Source organism: Molothrus ater, chromosome 8 (assembly GCF_012460135.2).
Source record: "Molothrus ater isolate BHLD 08-10-18 breed brown headed cowbird chromosome 8, BPBGC_Mater_1.1, whole genome shotgun sequence".
NCBI lineage: Eukaryota > Metazoa > Chordata > Aves > Passeriformes > Icteridae > Molothrus > Molothrus ater.
In genome coordinates this window covers 23,043,953-23,057,978 of record NC_050485.2, presented here as the reverse complement: position 1 = coordinate 23,057,978, position 14,026 = coordinate 23,043,953, and the positions used below count along the sequence as shown (strand labels likewise).

At 50.6% G+C, this 14,026-nt stretch overlaps 1 protein-coding gene across 5 annotated transcripts; it reads right to left on the bottom strand.

The window, feature by feature from the left end:
- Positions 1-273: 273 nt before the first annotated feature.
- Positions 274-13,659, bottom strand: MFSD13A (major facilitator superfamily domain containing 13A). 5 transcript variants are annotated; one of them, XM_036385236.2, is made up of 10 exons: positions 13,634-13,659; positions 12,373-12,443; positions 7,732-8,000; positions 7,189-7,268; positions 5,942-6,391; positions 5,059-5,176; positions 4,007-4,103; positions 3,084-3,255; positions 2,332-2,525; positions 274-2,124 (listed from the first exon to the last, which is right to left on the bottom strand). In XM_036385236.2, exons 3-10 carry the CDS (start codon positions 7,894-7,896, stop codon positions 1,871-1,873), a joined length of 1,530 nt encoding a protein of 509 aa, XP_036241129.1. In that variant the 5' UTR covers positions 7,897-8,000; positions 12,373-12,443; positions 13,634-13,659; the 3' UTR covers positions 274-1,870. The 5 variants fall into 5 exon arrangements, with proteins under 5 accessions (XP_036241129.1, XP_036241128.1, XP_054371507.1 ...); XM_036385235.1 differs by lacking the exon at positions 13,634-13,659 and adding an exon at positions 13,523-13,589; XM_054515532.1 differs by lacking the exon at positions 13,634-13,659 and adding an exon at positions 13,555-13,576.
- Between the last annotated feature and the right edge of the window lie 367 nt (positions 13,660-14,026).

Below are 14,026 nucleotides of genomic sequence, written 5' to 3'. Positions count from 1 at the left end.
GTGCTATGACTGTCCCATTTTGTCCCCAGCACCCACTGGTGTAGGAACAGGACAGGCCCAACTCTGGGCCCTTCCAAAGCAGCAGGGGTAAGTGATGCCTCCCTTCAAAGGCAGGTAATCCCCTCTGCCCCCTGCAGAAACAGCCAAGCCTCAGTGCAGTTTTGTGGAGAAGGAGCTGTCCCCTTGTCTCCACCCAGCTACAGCTGTGTCCCCACAGCACCACATCCACCCAGCCAGGCTCGAGCCACTGGCTAGAAGAAAATCATCAAGCAATTCAGAAAAAGATCATCTTTAATTTATGAAATGGAGAATCATTCTCGAACTTGGTCAGAAATTGCACAAATCACTTATGATTGAACCAGTAAGAACTACAGCAGCCTCATGGCAGGAATGTCTTGGTCCAAGACAGAAGGCAGCCATGTCCTGAGGCAAGATGGGAGGCTGGTGGGCTGAGACCCCAGAGGGAACCTGGGACTAAACAAAGAACATCCCTCAACGTGCAACAGCTTCAAACACTGCCTGCCAAGCCCACCTTCCTGCAGCAGGCAGGCACAGGCTTTGGCACATCCCTTCTCCTTGCCCCCAAACACATTACAGGGATTGAGGAGTCACTCCCTTGCCTCAGGGACCTCTTCAGTGATTACCTGTCATCTGCTCTCAGCCAAAACCAGGGAGACCAAAGCACCTGCTCTCCTTGGGTCCCTGGCTCAGCAGCTCTCAGCAGCTCTCTGACCTGCTCTCAGCAGGTGAGATGATCTAACTTGGGCGCTGTTTCTAGCACAGAGGAGCTGAGGTGTCTGCCCCTCCCCACAGGGGTAAAATCCCTACCCTGTGACTGCCCAGTACTGTGTCAGACAGGCTCCAAAGAGGAATCAAAGGCACAAAAGCAAGACCTGGTGTCTCCTTCAAGCTGTGCTCTCCTGCCAGAGGGGAGGGCACCAGGCTGCCTCACCGGGTCACCTGGGATTGCCCTGGGCAGGGAGGCACTGCCAGCAGCTGGATTAGGGGTTGGCTCCCTGACCTTGCCCAGAATGGGAGGGGGCTCATGGTACAGCTGTGTGACAGCACTGAGTAGTAGGGACTGTGGAGGGCAAATGAGGAATAAACACATGCAATGGGATGCCCGGTGAAATGATACAGCTCAAGGCTCTGAACTCAGTTCGAGCCCAGCACCTTTTCCAGTCCAGCAACAACTTCCTCTACAAGGCCACAGAGAAGGGAACCTCAGCATAAAACAGCACACCCAGCAGATCCTGGCTGTGCAGCATATTGTCTCATGAACAACAAATGCTTAAGAATGGATTTGGTCCAAGAACCACAGCACTGCAAGTGGGAGGGTTCTACCTTTCCCAGCAGAGGGTTCTCTACTGGGAAAGGCCTTCAAGGTCCTGTCATCCCTGCTCCTGTTTGACAATCATTCCCTTGGTCACTTGGTCCCTCAGAAGCCTCCCACTGCACAAGAGTGAAAGGCTCTAGTGAAGGACTCCCTGTGCAGTCTCCTCCTGTTCAGCTGCAGAGGCTGTGGCTCCCTAGAGCCATGCCCAATGCAGAGAAGTACATTGGGGATGTGTCTGTTTTCTAGCACCTGCAACCCAGCACCTCTTTGCTGGAATGAGCAGCTCTGCTCCCTGGGACAGGCTGGGATAAAATGTTCTTGCTCCTGAGATCAAGCGATCTATCTCAGGCCCCACACATGCTGAACCTCTCTGCCTTCCCCAGTGATGACCACCTGGAGTGAACAAACATTGGCATCACAGCATTTCACAGCTGAACCATGAACATCAGGCTCTCTCAGCCCACCATCCCTGCCCTTCACCTGCCCTCCAGCACCAGCCTGGAACCAGCAGCATCCTGGGGGGCTCAGGCACCCTTAGATTGTTTTGACCTCTGGTGCTTGGCCTTGTGTCAGGTTCTGCCGCTGAGCCTTCACCACCTGCAGCCGCTTCCCACGCAGGCTGAACTGTGACCAGCTGAGGAGCTGCAGCAGGGCGCACGCAATGGGCACAAAGACCAGGAGGTAAAAGCAGCCCTGGCGAAGAGTTGGCTCCAAGGCTGCAGCAGACTCCAGCTTCGGCTGGGCACTCACCACATTGTTCAGGGGGTTGCGCTGGAAGATGTCATAGCCTGGTGTCAGAGAAGAGTTTGTGAGAAAGGGGCTGTGGGGATGGATCTTTGTCCATTCTCTTTGAGTCACCAGCCGTGGAGATGCAGAGACCAGGCACAGGTTAACAACTGAAGAGCCCTCTGCACCCACCCAGGACACAGCACAAGGTGCCAGACACTGAACTCTGCCCTGTTCTGCTCCACTGCTTTCCCCAGGAGCATCCTTACCTGTGTACTCACAGAGCAGCCAGGTGCCAATCAGAGGGGCAAAAGTCTGGCCCGGTTTGGTGACCAGAGCCACCATCCCAAAGAGCAGGGCTGAGGCTGCCTGCTTCCTACGGTTCAGGACTAGATCCTCGTCCACCAAATCAGTGACCACCAGGTTGAGTAACTTACAGGTCCCTTCTGTGAACACGCGGTTGCTGCAGAACAACAGGCAAAGCACTGAATAGGGCTATCAAATGACAGGAAAAATGTGACAGATCATAAAAAATGGCAAGGGTTGAAAAGGTTTCTCCATACTTGAAATAAGAATTTCAGGTGCCCTAGTTACAGAAGAGGAACACCACTATCAGTAAGACTTTCTACCCAGCAGTACCCTGCAAGACAGTACCCTTACTCTTGACCTCCCACACAGACAGGCCTGGGGACAGGACACACTGGGCCTGTGGCTCACAGGCAGCTACAGCACACACCGAGGGCTGCAGAGGACAGAAGCTCTCAGCAGCTGGCAAATGCAGGTGCAAGCTGCCACCAGTCCTGCTGGTCTGTGACCTCCTGAACATCACTGCCTCCCTCACTCTGCAGCAGGACAGCCTGCGGATTCTGCAGTGACCTGTCCCATGTACTGTCAGAGCTGGAAACCACATGGCCTATGTATGATCCTGCTCCCTGTTCCCTGACTTCCACTCCTCTTCTTAAAACAGGGACAATGCATTTTGCTTCCCAGGAAGCAGAGAGCAGGGGAAGTGCTTGCCTACCTGGCAATGAAGATGCAGAGCAGATACACCTGATCAGGTCCTGCCAGGAACATGACAACACTCAGAGCCAGCTTCAGGAAGAAGAGTCCTCGCACCACAGCGTAAACCCCATAGCGGCGGCAGAGCGACAGGAAGTAGAGGTTGTTGAGATGGGGGGCAATGTAGGAAACACCTGAACAGAGACAGATGCAGAAACAGCTTGATGGAGTTCCACCTTCCACCATACCCCCAGACATGATACCAAGAGAGACAGAAAGGTTGGCTACTGCCAGCAGGACAATACAGAGCAGCTCCTCCGCATATACAGAATATACATATACAGAAGGCTGCAGCAGATTTATTCCATGGCTCTGTGGCACAGCACACACTTTCCTACAGAGGGAGACCTTCTTCCATCAACCTCATGGACAGAAAGGAAAAAAAGACTTGCGCAGTGTCATGCAGAGGCCGCAACTCAGCCCTGGAGCAGAAATGAGAGAGGCAGGACTGCCTGACCAGACCCGGCCTGCAGAGAACCCTCCCAGGGTAACTCTAGGACCAATGCCCACATATCTGTGGTAGCTTGGAAATGGTCTGTATGCTGCAGAAGGAAAGGGATAAAATCTAGGGCTGTGTTCTCTGCTGCATCCTGGGAACACTGCATTCTGCAGCCTCTAGTGCTCAGAGCAACACCTCTCTGGAGTCTGGTGTCCAGCACACCAGGCTCGTCCTTACTAGAAAAGGCTCTGAGCTACTTCTGTGCCCAGGAAGGACAATTCAGAGGTCCCAGGGAAACGTGGGGTGCGTGCATGTGTGAATCTTACAGCCCAGAGTCCTGCATGTGAGCACACCTCTCCCCAGATGGAGCTTGGGAAGGGCAAACCCAGACTTGGGCCAGGTCCTGTGTAACTTAGCTGCTCCCTCCCGTCCCACCTGAAACTCACCAAGCAGGAAGGATCCAGTAGAGACAGAGATCTGGTCTGACAGCAGGTGCTCCAGGAACAGAGGGAAGAAGTTGCTGTTAAAATGGCAGTGAAAAACCTGTGAAGGCAGCATGCAGATGAGCTGGTCAGCAGGAACAGCAGTGAGAAAGAACAGAAAAGGCTAACAGCCCACTGGGCTCTGTTATCCTAGGAGCCCCATGCCAAAGGATCATGCAGGATAGGCCTGGAGTACTTCAGCAGAGCAAGACCTTGGCTGTGACATTTCTGACACTGCTGGCTGAGACTGCAGAGCTGCAATGCCATCAGCTATGCCCACTTTGTGCCCAAGTCAGCCCCACTGCCCAGCCGTACAGCACAGTGCTGCTAGGGCAGACAGGGCCAGCAGGTGACAGCAGTGACCAGAGGCTGGGAGAGACAGTGGCATGGCAGGAGGGAGGAGGCAGCCGGCAGGAGGACATCGGTAAAGCAGTGAGGCTTGAACACAAAGATGCAGACCAGCATCTGCCTGAGGGAAACTGAGGGATCCTCAGGGAGCCATGACTGCAGCACACAAAGCTGGGCAGGCTGCCGGCATTTGGTAGTCATCACTGAAGAGGGTGAAGAACAGAAATAGTAAAAGCCAGCTGAGAGATGGATCCAGCTGGACAGCGAGAACAGCGATGTGAGCCTCAGGAAAACGGAAAGGGAAAGGAGACTGCTGACAGCCACGCCAGCAAACAGCACTCCTAAACTCATCCCCTCTGTGAGCCAGGCCCTGTGCTTCTGCACCCCATATGGGCTGCACAGAGCTCAGTCAGCCTCCATAACCCAGCCTACACTGCAGAGAGAGGAAGGGGCACCCCACAGCTTGCTCAGAAGTATCCTGTCACAAGCAGGGAGAGTGGCTACCAGCTGCTGAATCAGCCAGCATGTGCAGGAGGCTCCAAGAGCAAGTGGGTGCTGGGAACATCTCTGCCCTTCCTCAGGAACTTACATACTGCTGAATCATCCATCTCAAAGAGCCAGAGACAGCACTCATCCTCCGAATCGCAGTGTGTCACTTCTGTGCCTACCTGGACGAGATTCACGCAGACAAACCAGAGGAAGTTACGATGCCGGGAGAGCTGCTGGAGATACTCTGCCAGGGTGATCCTCTTCTCCTGGGGGACGGAGAGTTTCTCAATGTACAGCCTCAAGGAAAAGGAGGGATAAAAAGCAACCATAAATCCCTCACACCAAGACAGAGTCGCGAGCTCTCCCTGTGTAGATGCAGAGCTGTGTCTCCTCAGCCCCCACCCTGACCTTTCATATTCCTGGACCAATCAAAACAGTGGAGTCTATAACTTGATTGCCATTCCACTATACATGCGTTCCTCTTCCAGGTCCCTGCAGTTAGCTCACCTGGCAGATCTCATCAGGATCTGCTGCTACTACAGCATAATGCTGGCAGCTCATAACAAGAGATGACAAGTGAGGCAGCCCAAGGACCGAGCTGAACAGGGAAAATCAGCTTGGTGTGGTCTACCAACAGCTCAGCCACTATCAGGCAGCTGAACTGAGTGACAGAGACAGACATTCACTTGTCCAATTCCGTAGGACATGGGCAGCAATGTGGTCTCATGCTCAAGCACGAATGCTTTCATAAGCTGCTTCTGACATTTTACCACTCATAAGCCTCACTGGGTGCTCTAGACATGAACTCATTTTGTGTTCCAAACACTGGATGGCCATATAGCAGGTTAGGCCTCTGCCTCCAGTTTGGACTAGGGCTGACACAAGACAGTTTTGTTCTATTTTCAGAGGAGGCAGTGTGACAGCTGATCCTGAAAACTGTATTAATAGACAAGAACGAGAGATAATTAACAAATTTTGCCTCATTCTGGATCTTCTCACACATTTAGTTTGCTGCAGATCTATGTCAGGCCTTTGTCTCTGCTGAGAATTTGTGACCCTTACTCTTTCAGGGTTGATTCCTGGTCCCATTTCGCTTTCCCATCAGCCTGAAACCGCTGGCGGAGCAGCTGTGTGGACAGGGTGAAACCAACAATGGAGCAGAGGGCCAGCAGGACGCAAAATATGCGAAAGGAAAAGAAGTCCTCCTTGTTCCACACTGCATAGGACATGAAGACAGACAGGGAGCCTATGGCACTGAAGAGGGAGCAGTAGAAGTTGAGGCTCGTCCTGTCTTTTGCTGAAACAGCCAGGTCTGCAAGCAAGGCGTTGTGATGGAGGTCAACCATGGTGAGAAAGCTGTCGTACATGCAAAGGCAAAGGAGGAACTGCAAACCAGGATGAGCCCAGGAAACCCAGAAAGAAAGGAAAGAAATGGCAAAGAGGGGGCCATTGTGGCTTAGTGCTCTGAGCCTCTTCAGAACTACTTCAGGGGACGAAATCTCTGCTCCTGCCCTGCAACAGAAGAAAAAAAAATTTACATACCTGGACAAAACCCTGCATGATCACATATTTTTCCTCTCCAAGGAAGTCATGTAAGTGGCACAGACACAAATACAGCTTTTGTTCAAGTAACAACCACCCACATCAGATACCTTCTCAGCTAACAGTGAATACACTGAAAATATGGGTTTAAGAAAGCCAAAAAGGGATTTTTTTTCCCAGAGCATTTGTCTCCCTGACAGTGCAGTACTGTCTGCACTTTGTGCAATGTAAATGATTTTCATGACCTTTTACTAGTTTCAGGAAGCCACACCACTATTTTCATTAAAATGTTGACATAAATACATGAGAAATGCTAACGGCCAACAATACAGAGCTGTCTTGCCTTCCATCCTATAGAGTTTGGGAACAACTGGTCTAAGGCATTTCATGTGGAAATAACTGTACTTTTCCCACTTGTGCCTCCCAAACCATGTACACACTCTCTAACACCCCATTAACAGGTTTGGTCATATAGCAGGGGCTTGAGATTTTAGATGCCCATATTTTAGGTTCTGCACCACTCATGACTGTTAAGGGTTAGGGCCACATCCACCCAATAAGTGTGTGTGACTTTCTCTAAAAAGGCAAATACTGAAACAACATTTATGAGCACTGAACTTCAAAGATGCCATGAAAAGGAGGTATTTAAGAGTTCCATGCCCAGTAATCCATTCCCACGCCATCTTTTTAAAGCTGCCAATTTGACATCATCTTCCTCAGAGACTAAACAACTTCCCAGACTCCTGTGAAAGCAGAACTCCACTTACTGCTGTGTGCTAAGGAATACTCGGTCACTCAGCCAGCCAAACAGAGGGTCATTGAGGCTGTTCCAGATCAGAAACACTGTCTAGGAAAGAAAACAGGACAGTGAAATAAACCACACGACAGTGAAACCACAGGACAGCTCCGTTCTGTCACCAAAGCAAGCAGTGCTGAGCTGGCATGGTGAGCTACCACCAGGAACTGTCCCAGCACACCTTCCCTGTCCCATCACCACTGTATGATGCCCCTGTCTGGGGCAACTGGCAGTAAGACCAGTGGTTTTCACTGCTTGTGAAACACCCCAACATCCCCAGAGGAAAGGCAGTCTTAAGAACAAAGTTCCTGCATTTTCTGTCCCAGCTTGTTCTATTTTTATATAGGTGGGAAAAACTGAAAAGCCCAAGTTAGTACTTGGAAGGCTCCCTCGCTCCCTCTCCAAAAGGGAACACTGCTGTTACAATGAACAGTTTTCACATTTCTAGCAAGGAGCAGTCTTGGTTTCAGAGTTTCCGACTTAGAGAGTGCAGAAGCTGATGGAAAAAACTAACCTCTCCTATCCAAAAGGACAGTTTATCAATCTTGTAAACAGAGACAAAGGTGTCCACGTAGTACAGGAGGAACACGTTGTGCAAAATGGAAACAAAGAGCGACAGAGACCCATAGATCACTGCAGTGGGCAAATGGAAAAGACAAGCCAGCAGTCGCAGCCCCATGTTGGTGCAGTCAGTGTTCAGCTCCTTCGATCACCTCCATTTCAGGTGAGATGTCTTCTCCCAACACCTACTACATCTTTGATGGGGCCAATCCATTGTTGCTCCTGCAGGAGAGAAAAAAATAAATAAAATAAAATGCAAACAGATCAATTTTTTTTAACAGATTAAGTTAATTGGTAAATCTCTGTATGCAGCAATTAGAATTTGTATTGTTTTGAAGAGCTGCTACAAAGTGGATTGGAGGGGATTTAAGAGACTAGAAGCTGTCTGCTGCACTAAAGCTGTTTCATTAAGCTGAAGCCGGGCTGTGGGCTCATGGGGGTATGGCTGTCTCCTCCTGAGGAGCCTGCCCTGTCCTTTACCCTGTAATGTTCTTTGTTATCCAGCAAGCAGACAATTAATCCAGCTCTTTAAAGGCAAGGTCAGAGGAAGAATCAAGCCAGATAGCTGCAAACAACAAAGCAGCCTTCAGAAAACACACCTAGTCACTGGTATTTTTAGGTACTCACATAAATTTTTATCCAAATAAAAATGACAGGAGCTGTGATGTAACCTCACATGTGCACAATGCTTTCCCTAGGCAGTCACAGCTTACTGCACCTGGGCTGGCTCAGACAGGAGTTATTTATGGTGAGCAGTGCTGCTGTTTTGTGGCATGAAGAGACACGACCAAAACACAACTGCAGCAGGCATGCTGCCATCATGCAATAAAGGTAACCAGAAGTGCCTTAGCAGTTGTCCAGCTTGTCTTGGAGTGACCTAAGTCTTAGGACCATAGTCTGAAATAAAGGTGCTTTGGCTGGACAGCAACATACACAGAAATAAAACACGTGGACACAGCAGCCTTAGACCAGAACAAGTCGCTGTATGTTCTCAAGGGGCTGAGTGTGAGAGGGGGACTCCTCACACCTGCACCACTGAGCTTGGCAGGCTGGGGCCAGAAATGTTCTCTTGTGCTTTTCAGGCTGAGCGCTCTCTCACATGCCAGTTGCTACAGACCCAAGGCAAAACACAAGGCACTTATGTGAGACATAAGGGTTTCTTAAATCAGTACAAGTCAGCTTCTCCAGCCCATACCATCATGCCCTGTTCACAGCACAGACATGAAGGGTGACAAAAAGGTTATCTTGGCACTGTCAAAAGCAAGATAAAGGGCTGTGTGCCCCTCCGGGGTCTGCATTCACCCACTTCAGATACATCATGGGGGCTTTGCAATGTGGGATAAGACTGAACACATAAGAAATAGGAACCTACGCACCACACCATCCTCTTGGGCTTGCAACACCAGCTGCAGCAAGTCCAAGCAGGAAATCAAGCAGAAGAATAAACGTCTGGGTATGAAACCTGATAAAAGGCCAGTCCCATTCAGCATTTCCCTGAAGCCATGAGTCTGACCACTTCTAGGCAAGATTAGAAAAGCAAAAAATAACCATCTGCTCTGCCTAGGCCAAGGAATTCCTCATAACTAGTTCAGAAGGAGCAGGAACAGCATTTGTTCCAATCAATTACATCACTAGATTGAAACTGCACCTCAGTTCCACTCCCAGCCAAAGCACTAGACCTCAACTGGATCCAACTGCAGAGCCCTTGCAGAGCTCAGACACCATTCCGCATCCCTGCCAGGCCAAAACCCATGGCCAGAAAAAAGGAAGACACTGCTTGGAAGAGAATTCAGCCAGACAATGAACCTTTATAGACGTAATTAAAGACAGACAAGCCTCAAGGGGAAATTTCATTTTGTATGGTCAAGAATTGGAAAGGAGTCACAATGCGTAAAGACAAAGGTTAAGAAGAAGGGAGAGTTAAGGCAAGAGCTAAGTCCTCTGTCCCAGAGGTAAGCCCCCTGTCTCTTGCCAGAAGTCTTCTGTGGAGGACCAACTGAAGAGGAGATGAAGACATCGGTGTGCTGGGCCTCTTCATGGAATTGTCAGGACACAAGAACTGGGAACACTCACTGTAACTAACAGGAAGTCAGCTTAAAATATTTCTTTACCTGGCAGGTAGTAAACACCTGACATTCACTACCAAAGGATATTAAAGAGCTGGGCAGCAGCTTCAAAGGATTAGACAAATTCACAGAAAACAGCTGTACACAAGCAGCTACTAAAGGGAACAAGGCAGGGAAATCTCCTCTAACCGCCCCAAGCCAGCTGTGCAGGCTGGGGGTGGACAAGTGGAAAGGCCATAAATGGTGCCCAGACTTGTGTGCTCTCCCCCTAAACAGCATCTCCTGCTGCCACCATGGGGCAGGATATGGGGACAGACAGACTAACAGTGTGACCTACTAGGGTGATTCTTATCCTGGCCTTGCCTTTGCTATCCAAAAGCTGAGTGAAAGCAGAGCCTGCTCAAGACTTGGTCTCAGTGCTGCACTTCATGCTGTCCCCATCCAAAAAGTGCTTCACTGAGCACATGTTGCACAAACCACAGCTGTTGAAATTTCCAGAGACACCTCATTTTGTCATATAAATGCTACAGCACTGTTCAAAGAGGGTGAAGTTCCACTTCCTTTCTGCTCCCTCATCACTCCCTCACAGATGTGCAACCCCTCCAGCCAGCTGATATTTGCCAGTGATGTCACTTTTGCTAGGATAGTCATTAGGTCATTTGATAGATATTTTTTCCCTCCTCATCTGCAAATGTGCAGTTAAAAGGAAACAAATCACAGTCGTCTGTAAAAAACAGATTTCACTTCTACACCCAAAGGATTGTGTTACTGCCACACTGGTATTTTCATAACCTTTTCCTTGGGATGGAGAATTATTCATGGAGTATGTCAGAACTTTTCAACATGAGGCTGTAAGAAGGAATGGGAAAAGGAGCTGCAGGAGGGAATAGCCATCATTCATTCACACTGAACCTCTAACACAGTCATAAAGGAACAAGCTCATAAATTAAAAAGCAATGAGTCTTTATTTGAGAAACTTCCTCCTCCGCATTTGACATCTGGCTCCTGCCAGTGACGTCCACAGATCTTATCTTCCTGAGGAGGATGTTGGAATACTGGCTACCAGGAAAGCACTGCTTTTGTTTGAGAGTGCTGGCATCCAGCTGTGTCTGGAACACACCACAGCTTGGGGCTCACACATGTGCTCTAAGTTCCTAGCCAGCTCACAGCTGGATGCACGAGTCCCTGTGTCCCGTGGTGATTCGGCAATGCCTTGGCCTTACTACAAGGCTGAGCTCCAGCCTTCCACAGCTGAAGCCACTTGTACTGAGCCAGCAACAGAGCCATACATGTGAATCTTGGCTCAAGCCAACCTTTTAAGCAGGGCCAGATGATTTTTATGTGCTCAAGTTGCCACTCAGCAACCTGAAACAGCCATCTGCAGACCTGCCTGCAGTATCAGGATGGCTCTTGTGTTCATTCTCCCCTGTGTGGGTAATGCAGGCTGGAATCCCAAATAATACTTTAGGATATGTTTGTGCTTGCTTGAGCTGCCACTACACTGCCTCTGCTGCATATTCTGGGTTTTGAGGGCTTACTAAGCCAGCTCTGTATGTCTGCAGCTTCCACACAATAAATCCACCCAGCAGCTGGAAAAACCACGCTGAGAGAAAACCCTATTTATAGACATTTGTCACAGCCAGACAGGACTGGGGTGCTGGGGGTCCGGCCCCACTCACAGGGAAGGTGGGCTGGAGCTGCACCTGTGGAAGAGCTGATGCCCTGTGACTGGTGCTGGGCACATCAACTCCTCCCAGAGCCTGCAAGTGACAGTCACGGATGTCTTTGTCTGGTCAGGGTTATCTGTCAGTGATGAGCCCATTTTGGGAGCACAGACCAGCTTCTGCGCACTCCTTCCTTCACACATATGGTACCCCAGGACACCTCCACAACACATCTCAGAGAGTCCTCACCTCACAAAGCTACCTGGATTCTGGCAGAACTCTGTCAGTAAAACAAGAATCCCCTCACAGAGCTATGTGAATGAATGAAACCAACAGAGCCTCTACTTAAACAAAAAAAAAAAATCTCTCAAAATCCTATTTCTGTCCCAGGAAAGCTCCTTCCTAGATACACATTTCATAAAATTTAGGCTCCTCTGACAAAACTTGGATATTGTGCACCCTTTTAGAGATGAATATAACTCCAAGGCTCTCAGTTTCTCCACTCCATACTTCTCCTGAAACCCTCCTAACACCCTCAGATAATCCCTTAGTAACAAGGACTCTTGAGGGAACATTAAACACAGTCCTGTGTGAAACATGAACAAACATCCCAAAGCAGGCTCCCAGCAGCTTTGTATCTGATGTGTGAAGAAATGAAAACTTTGAAACCACCTGGATCAGGCATGGAAACATGACTGAAAGAGGTTACGAGAGCGTTTCCCAGTACTCTTTACCAATTCAACAATTGATGACTGTGCATCATAAGACTAAGTAATACCCTTCTTATTACAAGCAATCATGTGCTTCCATCACCCCTGCTGAGTTCATACACGCAAACACAACTGCCACACAGACAATTAATACCTTGAACCAGCTGGTAGCTTCCGTGGAGCTGTGCTCCAGCTGAGCAATCTTGTTCAATCAGATCTCATTGCCTAATAAGAACACAAGGTTTGTCAATACAGAGATAACAGGGCAGATTTCATAGCCATGGAACTTAGCAAGGCTTTTACCTTAACAACATGAAACATCCCCTGTCTAAAGAACTCATTGTTTTACAGTGTAAAGGAAGTGTGTTAGATGTATTAAAAAACTTGTTCCTGATCATTTGCTGCCAATATAAGTTCTAATCCTGTAATGGACCTCACAGCACAAGGATGGGAACCAATGCCAGGTAACTCTGGCCTCAAATTACAAAACTAGAAGTAAATTTGAAATCATCATTGAAAACAAACCCCAAGATTTGCTTCAAAGGAGCTATAAGAGGGGATTACTGCACACATTCTGCCTGTTCTTTGTTAAGACTTAAGAGGAAACTCCAGGTGAGAAGCAACTTTCACCACTCCGCCAAGTGCAGTCACCAGGAGTTTCTGCTACACATCTTCCCGGGAACAGGGATTCTCTTCACCTGTGCAACCTCCCAGGGCACCGTCCCTGCACAGGGCCCCGGCTGCAGCCACAAGGCCACACGCCACTGAGTGGGTCTCCAACTGCAGCCGCTGGCCTCCTGGGCGGGACAGGAGCACAGGGAGCCAGGCTGGACATGGGGACACCTTGGACATGCCCAAGCAGCGCTGACATCCCTGTGCCCCATCCGCAGGACCCTCCACACTGAGGAGAGGCCTGGCCACCTTGGGTGGCCAGGCAGAGGCGCTGCCATCCTTCCCTGGTGGGCTCTCCCGCAGGCTCCATGGCAGTGGGTTGAAGCCTGCCAGGTGAAGGGAGGGAAGGAGTAGCAGGGACACCAGAGACCCGCGGCACACTCGGGGAGAAGAGGACGATGCCAGAGCCGCCTCCCCTTGCCGGGAGGCAGACCCGGCTCCAGCGCTGAGCCCCCTGCCCACGAGCACTGAGACCAGGGAGCGACGGCACCCCCAGGCCCGAAGTGGAATCATCCACGATAACAAGAAGGAATATCCGCCAGGGCTCTACCACTGCAAGGACAGGGTGTGCCCCCTGCCCCACAGAGGCGGCCCCCCGGGGGGTATTGTCTCTCCCACCCTACCCGAAGCACCTTACTGAGCGGACGAGGGGCCGCCACCCTACCACACGACGGGGAGAGAGACAGACCGGAACCAGCGATGAGGCGGGAGAGACGCCCGCGCGCCGCGTCAGCGCCTCCTACCTGCGTCCGGTACCGGCGCTCCCCCGCCGCTCCGCCGTCGCACAGCGCGGCCGCGCATGCGCACCCCCAACCCCGCCCCGCGGCCATTTTGCGTCCTGGCAAGTGAAGCCGCCAGCACCTCCCGGCGGCCATCGCGTGTGAGGACACTCCGCTCCCTTATTTGCATATCTCCGCCCCCAGCCGCACGAGCCTCTCTGGTGTGGCGCCACCTCTATGGTCAGTCCGCCCGTCGCCATGGAAACGCGGCCTGGCCGGAACGCCAGCGCTTGGAGTCAGGTGAATCACCGATATTGCTTCAGATCTTCAAGTTTACGCAGTCCACCCGCCAGCCCAGCGCCACCACTGTTACCTGTAAGCCACTAAACCGTATCACCCAGTGCCATTTCCAGAGGC